The following is a 14,878-nucleotide window of genomic DNA, read 5'->3' as shown; positions in this document are numbered from 1 at the left end:
CCCCGGGAGGCTCCGCCCCTCCGCTCGGTCCGGACCTCTGCGCGGCCGCTAGGGACTCGGCGGCCATGGCGGGACCCGGCGCCCCCTGCGATCCCCGCGCGCCCGCCGCCGTCTGGAAGCGCCACATCGTGCGGCAGCTGCGGCATCGGGACCGCACGCAAAAGGCGCTCTTCCTGGAACTAGTGCCGGCTTGTGAGTGCGTCCCCGGGGGCTCAGGGATGACCGGCTTTGAGGAGGTGGGGCTCCTTGCTCCGGGAGAGGGCTTGTCCCTCCGCTCGACTTGTGACTCTGGGCAGCGGCGGCGTCTCGCTTCCCTAGGGCCTTGCAGCTTGGAATCTGTTACGCCCCTCTCCGCACAGGCAGAATTCCCGTCTGCCGTTTCCAGCCCAGGTGCTGCTTAGTCCCAAAGAAAGCTCTGCCTCCCTTGAGCATCCTAGACACAAGCTCTGTCTCAGTGCTGGTTTTGTCGAGTGCCCCTTTCAGGCGGTCCCTAGGGCAGGGCCTGGTCAGTTCGTTTGGTCCCAGAGTCCACTTAAGGAAGGCAGGCGTGGCCAGAGCAGCCATGGTAGCCTAAAGGAAGGAGCGAAAGTCTCTGGTGGGTTCTGCTACGGATAGGACCCCTCAGTGCCTAGCAGATCATTGCGCGAATGTGGCCCCGGGTTTCTTTAGGTTGCTTGTCGCACCAGCGGAAGTTAAACTCTCCTGTGGTTATTTCAGGGCACTTTGGCCAGGAGGAGGTGTGTGCACTCCATCCGAGGAACACTGAAGTGCATCTGTATTTACTGCCTTTTGGTCCACTGTGACTGTGTGTTTGAGGCTGAAAGTCTAGCCGTACTCCCTACTGCTTTCTCACTTGGTGCTAATTTTGATGCACCCATGCAATCAAACTTGTTTTCCTTGGAACTTTGTAAGGGCTGGCCCTCTCTTGGGATTGTATACCTCTACCTCCAGACAGCCTCACTTCTCCAACTGCTCTGATGGGTTTAAGGGAGGGACCACCTCGGAGAACTGTACGGGGAGCAGCAAGACTGGTGACCTAGAGAGACAGAGAGACCCAGGTCCGTGGTTTTGGGTAATTCAAGTCCTTTACCTCAGATTTCTTACTTGCAAATGAGGCACATTGTGACCTTGTATGGAGGGGGATGGGGTGGGCAGGGGTGCTTGCAATGCCTTGGGGTCTAGGGTAGAGTTTTGAGATTTAGTTGAGGTTCAGGAACCTCAGTCACTGTGACAGTGAAGGAAGGGAGATGAGGACCTGGCCTGAGTTTAGCAGCCCCAGTCTGCCTGGAACTAGGCTTGTTTTTTTTTTTTAAAGCAGGAAGGGATGTGGATGAGGGGGTCCAAGGTCTAACCACCTAATTTGGGAAGATTTGTTAGATAATTGCTCAAGGACTTTTAATATTGACCTGGGGGAAGCTGTTGGGTGGAAGTGAGAATTACTTCATTGTAAACCTTGAGGCCTCAGAGGGGAAGTGACTTGTTGGAGGCCATACACAGGTGGTTTTGTTTGTTTCAACACGCTGTGGATCAAACTTTGCCTCTGACTGAGGTGAACTAATCCCAGGGCTCTTGCTTTTTCCTTCTATCTCTCTTCAAGTGCTACTTAGCCATGTTTGTCCCCAGCACTGGTAGTTTTTCTGTCTTTGTCTCCTGGCTGGGCTCGTGGGCCTGTGCTGTGAAGAGGGCTTTGCCAGGCCCAGATATTCCCCAGGAGAGGGCAGAACCCAGGCTCTAAGGCCTTCCCCATTCCCAGGACCCCAGGGCTCCTGCAGCCATCCCAGTGTGAGGTAACTATGTCAGGCATTTGGTGGCAATCGTCTGCCTTTGCCACAGGCTCACCCTTTTGCATCCCCAGATAACCATCTCCTAGAGAAGGCTGAACTGCTAGCCAAGTTCTCAGAAAAATTGAAGTCAGAGCCAAAGGATGTCACCTCCACCCCACGTCAGGACTCTAGGTGAGTTGTCTGTGAGTGATCAGATCTGCTTGTGCCTGCCTCTTTGCTGTGCTTAGCCCTGGCACCTGCCTCAGCAGCCTGTAGCTACTGGGTATGTGAGAGGGGGCAGTAGAAAGCCTCTTGAGTCCTCCCCAAGCTGGCTGCTTAATATCCTTTCCCCTGACTCTTCTCTGTGCATTTGTCTCCTGTCCAATCCTATTCTCCTGTTTCCCACTTCTGAGTCTTGTCCCTCTTCCTGTTCCTAACCTGATAACTTCAAAAAGAGGCTTATTACCCATTCCAAAGAGCAGGGAATGTTTTGGAGACAGAACTAATAAGAGGATGTAGCTAGGTAGGCTGGAAATGACTTTGAATTCCTGGTTTTCCTGCCTCTACCTCTCCGGTTGGGATGACAGGTATGTGCCAGCTCATCACACCAGGCTTTCTTTTGTGTGTTTATGTGCTATTTGTATGTGTATCTGTGGAGTCCAGAGGTTGACACGTGTCTTCCTTAGTTATGTTTCACCTTAGTTTTTAGGACAAGGTCTTTCACTGAACCTATAGCTAGCAGATTCAACTTTCTCCGTTCTTGGCAAAGTATGGTAGGTTTTTTTTGTTTGTTTGTTTTTGTTTTTTTCTAGACAGGGTTTCTCTGTATAGCCCTGGCTGTCCTGGATCTCACTCTATAGACCAGGCTGGCCCCAACTCAGAAATCCGCCTGCCTCTGCCTCCCAAGTGCTGGGATTAAAGGCATGTGCCGCCACCACCACCCGGCAAAAATGTGTAGCCCAGGCTGGCCTCGAACTCGTGATCCTCCTGCCTCTGCCTCCTTCAGCAAATCCTACCGGTGTGCTCCACCACAACTGGCTGGCAGGTTCTTTAATGTAGGTGCTGGGATTCAAACTCAGGTCCCCACTCTTGCATGGCAAGCAGTATGTTGAGGGAAGCATCTTTCCAACACTGAGTTATTTTTAACAGGTTCTTGTTATGTAGCCCAGGCTGTCCTTAAACACAAAATACTGTTTCGGTTTCCTGAGTTCTGGGAAAGCAAGCAAGTGTCATTGTGCTAGCAGGCACTTCTTGAGTGTCAATGGCAGGGGTTTAAGGCCTGGACCATCCTAGAGCAGAGAGGTCATGGATAGCTTATTATTTCTGAGACTTCTTGTTCTCTGATTGGCTTCCACCTACCCCAAGAGAATGCAAATGGCTCCTCAAAGCTTTTTACGGGTGCTCTCTTAGGGAATACTTTGGGCACTAGGGTGAGTGGAGGGGCCATGAATTCTTCTTATTGGTTGTCAGGGAGAAGGTCTCAGAGACAGGCCCTGGCCAAGTCTCATCGCCAGCTTCTCTGAGGGTGAAGTGGCAGCAGGAGAAGAAGGGGCTGCAGCTGGTCTGTGGTGAGGTAAGCAGGGTGGGGTCTAAGAATGTTGGGGTAGGGAGAGATGGTCCACAGAAGCCAGACAGTGAGTGGTCCTGTTTCTGCTGCATTATCTCAGTCAGTCCTCCATGACTTTATAGTTGCAGAGGAGTATACTGGGGCTTAGAGATGTGGACCCTGGACTTAAACCTTTACCCACACAAATCTACTTTCTGGGATTCTTCATTCACTCTTTCAACAACCATTTATTGACAATCCAAAGAACAGGGAGTGTGGTCATAAACAAGACCTGTTCCTGTAGGTTTCCATGGAGACTGTGATATGCTAGTAATCACAAGTCATTATAACATGCCTCCTTGCCTGGCCAACACAAGGTGGGAGCAGGTTCTGAACACGTTTGAGGGCCTCTTCCCAGTGTGCTATGTGGTTATAATTTGACAGTGGTGTGGCATTATCACGAATAGATTTATGTAACCATCATGATATTGCAGTGTTTGTTTACAAGATCTCTTTCTTGATACCTCTTTCGTCACACCAGAACATCTCTAATCCCTGGCAACCACTAATCTGTTTCTACCTCTACCTATCATTTGAACTTTGAAAGCAAGTGACAGGTGAGGGGAACGGAGATGGCAACTGGCTTTCTCAGTGTTAAAAATGATAAATGAGCTGGAGTGGTAGAGGCAGATGTCTGTGAGTTCAAAGCTAGCCTGGTCTACAAAGTGAATTCCAGGACATCCAGGGCTACACAGAGAAATCCTGTCTTGAAAAAACAAAACACAAAACAAAACGAAGATAAACGATGCTATACTTGGGTTATAAAGGAGTGGGTGCTTCACCTGCCTGCACAGAGTCCCTCTCCAGGCCTCTCACAGGAGGAGTTGTGTCAAGGTAGGTGAGCAGCCCTGGGGAGGAAGAATTAGGAACAAGTTAGTAAGAAGAGTCCCCCCCCACCCCCCAATCTCCTGGCTGCCATCAGTTTCTGAGCCACAGGTGTTTATTCTGATCTTCTCAACACTGGTGGGCACAACTTTGCCCTGGGATCTGTTCCTCACCAGGGATCTGTGCCCACTGATGAGGCTGCATCCTGTAGCCTTCTCAGTTCTTAGCTCTCGGCTGTAGGTATGCTGAGTTAGCCTCAACCCAGGCCTCTAGGACTGAGTCTGGCTCTTGCTCTCCCGCTTTCTTGTTCTTAGTCTTGTATGCTTCTCTTCTGAGGGCTGCCTGCATAGGCCAGTGGTAGGGGGTGGGCTAGGAAGCCAGATGTTGAGAGATGGGAAGTAGAACTCACATCCCTTGCACCCTCTGAGTACACCATTACTTTACATGGAGCTTAATGTGGTTAGTTGGCCTGGATTCAGGTAATCAGGTCTGCCACTTAGCCGTGTTACTTTGGTGAGTCACTTAATGGTTATTGGCTACCTCATGTGTAAAATGAAAATGAAAAAAGTGCTTCCTTTGGTGCTATGGAGACTGAGTCATTGTGTGTAGAGTGCTTGGGGCAAGGCATGACAAGTGCCAGCTAATAGTCTGCCATTATTGTAGATTCCTAATAGTAGTTCTGGCTTACCTGTTTTTAGGAAAGCATTCCCCTGCCATTTTACAGGTATGGAAAAGGAACAGATTCCTCCTGCCATATTCCTCCTGCTGCAGGTTAAATATCTACTGCAGGGTCACCGAGAATATAAAGGACATCGCTAGTACTGACACTCAGGGGTCAGTTTCTAGAGCCCCCCCCGGTCCGAGAATTATCCCATGAAGCTGCAGGGCATCCATATGCAAGATCCAAATTTATCTCGCCTGGGCTTCCTTGTCAGGAACTGGGCAATGGGGCGGTGGCTGGCTAGGTTCACTCCGCAAAAGTGCCCACGCCACCACCTGTCCTCCCCAGATGGCCTACCAGGTGGTGAAGAAGAGCGCAGCCCTAGACACCCTGCAGTCACAGCTGGAGGAGCGGCAGGACAGGTGAGATGAGGGTTGGGCTTGGTCTCTACCCCAGGCAAGGGGATGGGAAGGGTCCCTAGAACTTTCCTCTAGTCCCCAAGCAATCCCTAGATCTGTGTGTGGTTAGGGGTTAGAGGACCCACGAAGACACCGCTGATGTTCACTCTTCAGGCTGGAAGCCCTGCAGGCCTGCGTGGTGCAGCTACAGGAGGCACGGGCTCAGCAGTCCCGGCAGTTGGAGGACCGGCAAGCGGAGAACGCGGCGCTGAGAGAAGCCTACAAGACGCTGCTGGAGCAAGCTGCGCACCAGGAGGCTGCACTGCGCAGGCTCCAGGAAGAGGCACGCGACTTGCTGGAGCAGCTTGTGCAGCGTAAGGCGCGCGCCGCTGCTGAGCGCAATCTACGTAATGAGCGTAGAGAAAGGTGAAAACTCTGGGCCACGCCCCTGGGGAGGCAATCTGGGCTCAGCCTGGTTAAAAGATGTGGGGAGGAGGGCGAGAGCCTCCCACTGATCAGAAGCTTAGGCTGTGGTGCCCCTTCTACAAGCACCTCCTTTTCTCTCTACCAGGGCTAACCAGGCTCGAGTGTCCCAAGAGCTGAAGAAAGTGGCTAAGCGGACTGTGAGCATCAGCGAGTAAGAATGGGGACGGGACAGGGATGACTCTTGTATTGGGGAGCTGCCCTAGGATGTGTGCATGACCCACAGTCTACTCATACCCTACTCCTGCTGGCTACAGGTACACCAGGTGCCTATGTGCACAGGTCAGGTCAATAGACACGTGTAGAGATAATGTGTGGTCACAAAAGCCAATACTTAGCAGCTATCGATTATCACCTGTTCTTTAGTGCTGCGGCAGGGAGGGGTGGGCTTCCTCTTTGGTCTTCTTGAGCTGCTTTTCTCTCCCAGAATCCCAGACACTCTAGAAGATGGGACCAAAGAGGAGGCTCTAGCTCCTGCCGCTATGCCCGAGTTCTTGGAGAGTGAGACTTGTGAAAAGAGGAAGAGGCCTTTCAGGTGAGCAGTCAATTATTCCCACCTGAGCTGCCACCCCCCCCCCCCCAGGAGGCTGTCCACATCTTCCAGGACCAGATTTTGGAGAGGCCTGTGTACATCCCAGTACCTCCGACCTCCAGTGCCATGAGTCAGTGTTACCTCATTCTCTACTTCCAAGAACCAGTGCCTTTGAGGGTGAGCTATGAGGCTTATAAAAGGGTGGCACTGGTAGAGAAGTAGACAAGTCCCTGGGACACTCAGGTGTCCTAGGTTTGTGTGTGTGAGCACAGGAGTGTTTGTGTATGTCCCCACACAGGGGTAGGAGCCTGTGTGCAAGGTTAACATACCTGAGTATGATCAAAGTGTGTTCACACTTGAGATCAGATATGGGAGCTTAAGTCTTTGGGTACCTCTCTGCTGGCCTCAAACTCAGTGTGTAGTCAAGGATGACCTTGAACTCGTGATCTTCCTGCCTTTACCTCCCAATAGCTGGAATTCTAGGTATGTGCCAGCATATCTGGCTTCCACTACATCCTGACTGACCTGTCATTGGACTGCGCCTCCTTTCCCACTTGTGGGCCTGAAGGCTCTTTTCCAGGAGACTTCCCTCCAGGCACCCATGTCCCCGGGACAGTGAATAAACAGGAGCATCATGAAGTGCTGCTTCCCCAAATTCTTGGAAATCCTAATGAATCTAGATATCCCAGCATAAACACTTTCTTGGGTGTCTGGGGGGCTGCTCAGCAAGCTGGGGGTTTCCCCGCTCTCTGTCCCAGCCAGGGAGCACCATTCTCTTCCTTAGCCCTCTCCACAGGCTGGGGCTTGGTCTCCCAGGAGCTCTTCTTGGTGAGCACTTAGGAAATGAGACCCTTTGTACCATCTTGGTGAGACTCTGGAAGGTGTTCCTTGCCAAGGCTTTCCCTCCCTCCACCCTTCCGGGTAGTCTACATCATCCTCTCCTAGTCTTCAAGGAGTCAAGTTCTAGTTCCTGCCTTGAGTGAGCATGAACCTTTTCAAAGGTCCCTAGCAAAATACAGGGATCAGTGATTGCCGTTGGCACAGCTGTGAGCAAGTCTCTCAGTATGTCTCTCCATTCTGCCCCAGGTCTGCCTCGGCCACCTCCCTGACACTGTCCCGCTGTGTGGATGTGGTGAAGGGGCTTCTGGAGTAAGTGTGTGTGTGTGTGTGTGTGCGCGCGCGCGTACATGTGTGAAGGGACTGGCACCCCCTGTAAGGCTTGCTGAGCATAGCCTTCGTCTGTCCATCCTTTGGTACCCGTCTGCTTGTGCATCCTTGTTGGGCTCCCCAGGCAGGATCTGGGTGGATAGCTCAAGACCAACTCTTTATAACTATTTTCCGGGTTCATAATGCTCTGTCCTTGTTCAGGGTCCTCATAGGGGACTGAGGGCCGGTTTGAGGTTGATTGATCAGTTGGGAAATTGAAGCTCAAAAATGCCTAAGATTAGCCTAGTAGTGGTAATGCCATCCCTAATGTTTCCTGTACCCACCACCCTGCCTGTGTCTGCTGGTCTCAGTCTACAGTGCCCACATCCTCACAGTGGTCAGGCTGGGTTGTGGACCTTGTTTACTGTGCTGTGGGTAATGTCCTGCCGCTTGTCCTGTCTGCTTCTTGCTGCTGCCTCAGGAGAGCTTAAAGTCCTCTTGTCAGCAGGCTTTGTTGAATGCCTTTCTGTCCCTACTTTCTGTAGCTTCAAGAAAAGACGAGGTCACTCAGTTGGGGGTGCGCCTGAGCAGCGGTACCAAAGCATCCCTGTGTGTGTGTCTGCCCAAATTCCTTCCCGGGCTCAGGATGTCTTGGTAAGGAAGGAGCTGGGCCACATGCCTGAGGTGCTGATAGGAATGTTCAGGGGTGGGTCAAGTGGGTCGGAAAAGCAAAGGGGGAGGAGTTTGCCCTCAGCCTGTGGTGAGATCCACACAGCATTTTACAGTGGAACACAGACTAGAGAGAGAGTGAGAGAGGAAACAGACACCCAACATGGGGCATGGGGCACGGGGCAGCAGGGGTCTAGGCATAATTAAAAAGACCTGGGAACAGGTTTGAAACTCAGGTTTGTAAAGACCCTCAAAGAGAACTGCCAATCCAAGAACAGGTGTGAAAAGTCCTGTGAGTGGGCCGGGGTGCCAACTCCTCCCACTTTTTTTTTTTTTTTTTCTTTTTTTACAGGACGCTCATCTCTCTGAGGTCAATGCTGTTTGTTTTGGCCCCAACAGCAGCCTCCTGGCCACTGGAGGGGCTGACCGGCTTATCCACCTCTGGAATGTTGTAGGAGGTAAGGGTCTTAGACCTGTCCTCTGTCCTCCCCTGCTGGAATGAGCCTGTGGACATTGGCTAGAGGACTCCTGGGAGAAGATAGGTTCTGAGCTTATTGCTCTGAAGGACAAGCTCTGGGTTTAGACCTGCGAAACTGGGAGGGCTAAGCCCAGATGGCTGCTGCTGGAGGAGGTAGAGAGACCTCTGCCCCCATCCTGAAGGCATATAGAGCCACATATTGGGCAAGTTCCTGGGTCTACCAAAACACCTTTTAATCTTTAGATAGGGTTTCTCTGTGTAGCCCTTGCTGGCCTGGAGCTCACTATGTAGTCCAGAAGTCTCAAACAGGAATCTGTGTGCCTTTGCTTCTCTGGTGCTGGTATAAACTGTGCCGACGTGCCTGGCATAGCTATATCCTGTTCTAATATCACTTGCACTACCAGAAATCAGTGATGTGACCAACACTGTCCATCTGTGCTCTCCAGGGAAAGGGACTCACCACCAACTCTGGAAGGCTTCCCAGTAGTGGGTCTCCAGCTTGCCTGGCCTGACCTGCAGTGTGACCTAGGGATAGTACCTCTGCCCTGGTCTTCTCTAGCATTGCTAACTAACTAGTTGTCCCTAGGACTATACCAGCAGTTAGAGGAGGTACTGCCTCCACCCCAGAGCCCAGGTCAGACCAGCCATTCTGTCTTCTGTGTCTGAGTTCCTCTATTTGGGAAGGCTAAGAATCTTATTCCCCTGCCCTTTCCCTGCTCTGTCAGGTCGCCTGGAGGCCAACCAGACCCTTGAAGGAGCTGGTGGCAGCATCACCAGTGTGGATTTTGATCCCTCGGTAAGGAGACTCTGTCCCACAGCATGGATGTCACTGCAGTCTCCACACTGGGCAGGGGGCTCTGGGGCCTGAGGGCATATTGTGGGTATCTTAGAACCTGCTCTAGAGAAGCTGCACTCACTTCCCTGGGCAGCGGCTCCCCTCAGAGCATGGCTTGCCTCTGTGGCTAGGAAGGTTGGAGGGAAGCCTCTGCCCTGGCTCTCTGGCCTGAGGGCCAATGGTTTCCCAGACCCATTGTGGCCCAGGACCTTTCCTACTCCCTCTCTCCAGGGCTCCCAGGTTTTGGCAGCTACTTACAACCAGGCTGCCCAGCTCTGGAAGGTGGGAGAGACACAGTCTAAGGTGAGGCCCAGCTGGGGAGGCTGCCTAAGGGTTAAAGGGACTTAAGATTTGCGGAGTGGTTATATGGGGGGCTTGGATTAATGTGTGCTTTCTATGGGAACAGGAAACGTTGTCCGGACACAAGGACAAAGTGACAGCTGCCAAATTCAAGCTAACAAGGCACCAGGCAGTGACTGGGAGCCGAGACCGGACAGTGAAGGAGTGGGACCTGGGCCGTGCCTACTGTGAGGCCCAATCCCATTTATCCCAGCTCTCAGTTATCAGGGCCCTCACCTTGCTGTGTTGTGGTAGCTGTGGGATTCATATTCATTTGGGCTCAAACCTCTAATGACTTCCTTCTCTGTCACTGTTGCTCACTTCCTGCTTTCCTGGTGACCCTGGTCTTTGGTAGGTGAATTAGAGATAGCTTGAGCCCTGGGCTGGGAAGGCCTGTACTCCAGTTGTGGAGGGAGACTTCCCTATTTGACCTTACAGCCACCACATTTAGTGGCTCCTGACGACTCTCTGAGACTCTGGGATCTTCCCATTGGTCCTCAGGTTCCAGGACCATCAATGTACTTTCCTACTGCAATGACGTGGTGTGCGGGGACCACATCATCATCAGTGGCCATAATGACCAGAAGATCCGGTTCTGGGACAGCAGGTGATGTAGGCATGGCTGTGGGTGGTGGAGGCCCCTGAGTTTTTGTTCCTTTTTCTGGCTGTGGGACGGTTATGGACAGTATGGCTGTCAGACCGGCACTGCCAGTGGGTGGCTTCTGCTGGGCATGGTCTTTGAGGGTTTAGCATGTCTGGGGAGCTGTGCCAGCTTCTTAGTGGCTCCTAGTCAGCACTGAACTCCTTCCCAGGCCTTACAGCCAACATAGACAAGCACTTTTTTTTTTTTTGTATTGTCACCACCTTTTAGTAAAAAAAAGCAACAAAAGAATAAGCTGCTTTTTAAAGTAATGAGTCCATCACCAGGCATAAAGGGCTGACAAAGGCAGAGCTTTGCAGGTCTCTGCAGCCTCTCTTTTTGAGATTGCTCCTTTGCTAGGGGTTGAACCCAGGGCTTTGTGTCTGCTGGGAGAATGCCCCCAGCCTGTTTTTATTCTTATTTTGAGAATGGATCCCAATAAAGTTTCCCAGGGTGGTCTTGAACTTATGATTTTATGATTCTCCTACCTAGCTGTGATTATCTGCCAGTGCCACCATATCTGGCTATCACTAATACTCCTCAGTCATCCAACTCTCTAGTCCATAGTGGGAAGGGACAGTCAGTAGTCTTGGTAGCTTCAGCCCCAGGATTCTGGAATGTTGCCTGGGAATGTGACCACATATAGCCTGTCAAAAGTGTCCTAGGATGTCTCTTCCTCATTTCTCTCTATCCCTAACTCCACAGGGGCCCTCATTGCATCCAGGTCATCCCTGTGCAGGGCCGGGTTACCTCCCTGAACCTCAGCCATGACCAGCTGCATCTGCTTAGCTGTTCCCGAGACAATACACTCAAGGTTATCGACCTTCGAATCAGCAATATCCGACAGGTGTTCAGGTACTGGCCTGGGCCAGGAAAGTCCTGGGAGGCACTCCCTGATAGCCCCTTCTAGACTGAAACCTGCTGAAGTGCTGGTCCCTTTTCACATCTGGAGGAAGACTGGCTCACTGGTAGCAAGTTTTCTGACTGCAGTCCTATTCTATCCTCAGGGCAGATGGCTTCAAGTGCAGCTCTGACTGGACCAAAGCTGTGTTCAGGTTGTCTGGGAGGGGAGGTCATGCCTATACATAGGCCCATGTTTGTGTCTATATTTCTGATCTTCTCCTCTTGTTCTGCTGTGACCTGTATAGCCCTGATGGAAGCTACGCACTGGCAGGCTCCTCAGATGGCACCCTGTACATCTGGGATGTGAACACCGGGAGATTAGAGACCAGCCTACAGGGACCCCACTGGTGAGCAGCCGATCAAAACCTCCACACGCAAACCTTCCATGTTTTGATATGTCCCCAGACCTTTCACCTGCATTTGGCCTTTGGCCACCATCCTGGGAGCCCATTTTACAGATAAGGAAATTGTCTTGGGCTTATAGAGGCTTCTCAAACCGCCTGTTGGTTGGATGTCCAGGGTCAGAGTCAGGCTGCCTGCTTGCTCCTGCTGGCCTCCTGAGGTCTGTCTTCCCTCTCTTCAGCACTGCTGTCAATGCCGTCGCTTGGTGCTTCTCCGGGAACCATGTTGTGAGCGTGGACCAAGGCAGGAAGGTGGTGCTCTGGCACTAAGTGGCACAAGTTCCCTGTATGGGTTGGACTCTGTTCTGAAGCCAGAAGCCAGAAAGCAGCTTCCCTCTGCTTGGGACTCCAGAGCTGGGGTTGGGGTCTTCTGTAGAATTCATGTGAGGGCCAGGCAGGACCTGGCCTGCTTGTTAAAAATCAAAGTGTGGGTTAGGAACTACAGTTTTGTTTTGTTTTGTTTTTTAAATCTATTTGTTTACTCTTCTCAGTGTTAAAAACTGTATCTAAGCCATGTCTTGCCTCTTTGAAGCCTTTGAGGGTACAGAGACACTTAGACTTGGCCTCCTCTTTTTCCATAGAGCTAGGGCGTTGTAGTAGAGCTTCTGTCTGGGAGATGGGCTGTTCTAGTCTAACCGTGGGATAACATGAAGAAAGGCCCATGCACGGGCAGCAAAGAGCAGCTTTTCATCTAGGGAGTGGCCCTGATGGAAAGGGTGAATAAACTAGAGTGACACTGGAATAGCTGGTAGTGGCCTGCCTGGAGCCTGGGACCATGGCCTGAGCTGTAGTCCTATCCTGGTTGATAGGTGGCCTCCTCCTGCCACTATCTCCCTCCCCTGTATGTTACCTCTGCCCCTTGCAGCCAAAGTGCCAGTCTCTGGGGCTACTGTGCTTAGTGTTCCTCTCTAAAGGTGCCTTCACTCCCCTAGTCTTGTCCTCACCAGAGCACAGAGTTTCCTTAGCTTTTGTTGTTATTTAGACAGGGTCATGTTATGTAACCCTGTCTAGTCAGGCACACATGCAATAGCTCAGAGTAGGCTCAGGACTTGTAGAAATCTGGCCTTAGCCTCTGTGCTGGGATGGCAGGCACTGACTGTCCCAGCCCTCACCATCTAGGGTGTCATGGTCAGCATGGTCAGAAGCCCCTTTCTGCCTTCAGAGAAGTTCAGCACGTTGGTCCTACACATGCTTCTTCCTCTGCCTTCAATGTCCTTGTCTCTCCCAATGGCAATTCAGGTTATCTTTTGGGATCCCTTTCTTGATAACCTATCCTCACCTGTCAGGCTCAGTAAGAGGCCTTGGTCTCCTACTTCCAGTTTGCCTCCCTTCTCAAAACTGGGAGCAACTGTGAGAGGAGGAACAGGATTCCCTGCCTCCAGTCGTGCTCAGAAACCACAGGAAATACTTTCAGGGTGGTCATATTCTCTTGCTTTGCAAGTTCAACAGTCAAAGGTTCCAGGGTTGGGACATTCCAGCCACTCAGCCTTGGCCCATCCCCTTGGCATAGCTCTCAGTGGCCACCAGGGGTCACTAGTTTCCTGGTCAGCAGTAGGTTTTTGTTTGTTTGTTTGTTTGTTTGTTTGTTTGTTTCTGCCTTTCTTCTGGGAAAGGCTAACACACCCAGTGGCCACCATTACTGAGCATCATTCAGACCTCGGTCTTGCTCTGCTTTCTGCAGCTTTATTTGTTCCTCTTAAGCACTTGTGATGGATCATGTTCTACAAGTGAGAAGAGAGAGGCTTGAAGGCTGTCATTCAAGGTCACACAGCTATACATAGCTGAATGGCTCCACATCACACCTTGCAGCCTTTTATTTTGAAACATAGCCTCAAAAGTACTCATTTCTGTAGCTGAGTGTGACCTCCTTCCTGCCTGTGCCTCCACCTCCCAAGTGCTGCTAACATAGATGTATTGGAGACTGGAACCCTGGGGCTTTGTGTGGGTCAGGAAAGCAATCTACAAACTGCATCTTCAACCCACATCCTCTCTTCTTATAGTTATTTTATGTGTTTGAATATTTTGCCCGCATGTATGTGTGTGCTTGGTGGCCACAGAGGACATTTTAAACTGAAGTTATGGATGGTTATGAGCTGTCATGTGGCTTCTGGGAACTGAACCCAGGTCCTCTACAAGAGCAGCAAATGCTCTTAACCTATGAGTCATTTCTCTAGCCCCTGCACCACAAAACCAAAATTTCAAGAGACAGAGGCTTTCAACTGGGCAGGGCTTTTCCAGCAGGGGTACACAGAGCTGTGCCTAACCTGACTCTCCCAGATGTTCTTCCACCTTAAACTCTGAGCTGAAGATTATCTCTGGAGGCTGAGATGTGAGAGTGAGTCCTAGGAGGCCGCTGTTCCAGCCACAGCATCTGGGCCAAGTCCCTCCAGATGTTTCCATCATACCTCAGGCAGTAGTGAACTCTATTTTAATGACCCATAAGAGTTATGTAGGAAATGTGACTCACTCCTGGGTACAGGGACCCCTCTGCCCTTTCAGTTTTCCTGAGGGAGCTCATGTGAACCTTTGAGGAAGAGCCAAGGCCAGCAGAGGAGATTCTTAGGGTTCCTAATAAAAATTGGAACGGCCTGAGCTTGCCTAGCGTCATAAAGCAGAACTATATGAAAGGGGCTTAAGCTTAGTTGGCAGGATGCATGCTGAGCATGCATGGAGCTTTGGATTAAACCTCCTGCATCACATGAAGCTAAGTATTGTATATTATGTCTAGAAATCTCAGCACTCAGAAGGCAAGAGGATCAGAAACCCAAGGTCATCATGACTTGGAGGACAGCCTGGGCTACATAAGCCTGTTCAAAAAAACTTAGAGAGACAAAAACAGCAAAATATTGGCAAACTTTCTGGTTCTCTTTGGCAAAAACTAGACTCAGGTTCAGTAGAGGGGACTAGCCTAGTCTTGTGGAAACCAGTTTAGCTTTCTCCCACTGCTATCTTATTATAAATCTCAGGGAAGTCATAGTGTCTTCCAGGCTGTGTTATGTGTCCCTCCCCATTATGGTACATCCTTCAGTGGCTGATATACAGATGTGAGGCCTGCTGCCTGAATTGGCTAGGCTCAAGCCTTACTGATCCTGAGAACCGAGGGAGAAGAGACAAATCCTGATGTAGGGACTCTATTGCCAGTCCTAGCTCAAGCCTGTTCTCAAGTCTCTCGCCCAACATGTGAGAAGCCCCTCCAGTA

The 14,878-nt window shown here is 51.1% G+C and overlaps 1 protein-coding gene across 4 annotated transcripts; it reads left to right on the top strand.

Moving 5' to 3' along the window:
* Atg16l2 (autophagy related 16 like 2) lies at positions 1-14,268 on the top strand. Of its 4 annotated transcripts, XM_031387578.1 has the most exons (18): positions 1-192; positions 1,856-1,955; positions 3,234-3,336; positions 5,204-5,277; positions 5,428-5,679; positions 5,825-5,890; positions 6,164-6,271; positions 7,355-7,417; positions 7,960-8,068; positions 8,436-8,541; positions 9,287-9,357; positions 9,628-9,699; positions 9,803-9,923; positions 10,237-10,342; positions 11,081-11,230; positions 11,383-11,430; positions 11,524-11,625; positions 11,862-14,268. In XM_031387578.1, exons 1-18 carry the CDS (start codon positions 66-68, stop codon positions 11,947-11,949), a joined length of 1,866 nt encoding a protein of 621 aa, XP_031243438.1. In that variant the 5' UTR covers positions 1-65; the 3' UTR covers positions 11,950-14,268. The 4 variants fall into 4 exon arrangements, with proteins under 4 accessions (XP_031243438.1, XP_031243435.1, XP_031243436.1 ...); XM_031387575.1 differs by lacking the exon at positions 7,355-7,417 and having other exon boundaries at positions 19-192; XM_031387576.1 differs by lacking the exon at positions 11,862-14,268 and having other exon boundaries at positions 19-192; positions 11,388-11,430.
* Positions 14,269-14,878: the final 610 nt, after the last annotated feature.

This window comes from Mastomys coucha, unplaced genomic scaffold (genome assembly GCF_008632895.1).
Source record: "Mastomys coucha isolate ucsf_1 unplaced genomic scaffold, UCSF_Mcou_1 pScaffold21, whole genome shotgun sequence".
NCBI lineage: Eukaryota > Metazoa > Chordata > Mammalia > Rodentia > Muridae > Mastomys > Mastomys coucha.
This window is presented reverse-complemented; position numbering and strand designations above follow the sequence as displayed.

Excerpts from the sequence above, each read along its gene's own strand:
- Atg16l2 (XM_031387578.1), top strand. The coding sequence starts at position 66 with ATGGCGGGACCCGGCGCCCCCTGCGATCCCCGCGCGCCCGCCGCCGTC. Across the intron at positions 1,956-3,233 it reads ACCCCACGTCAGGACTCTAG|GGAGAAGGTCTCAGAGACAG; the intron begins GTGAGTTGTCTG and ends ATTGGTTGTCAG. Across the intron at positions 6,272-7,354 it reads AAGAGGAAGAGGCCTTTCAG|GTCTGCCTCGGCCACCTCCC; the intron begins GTGAGCAGTCAA and ends ATTCTGCCCCAG.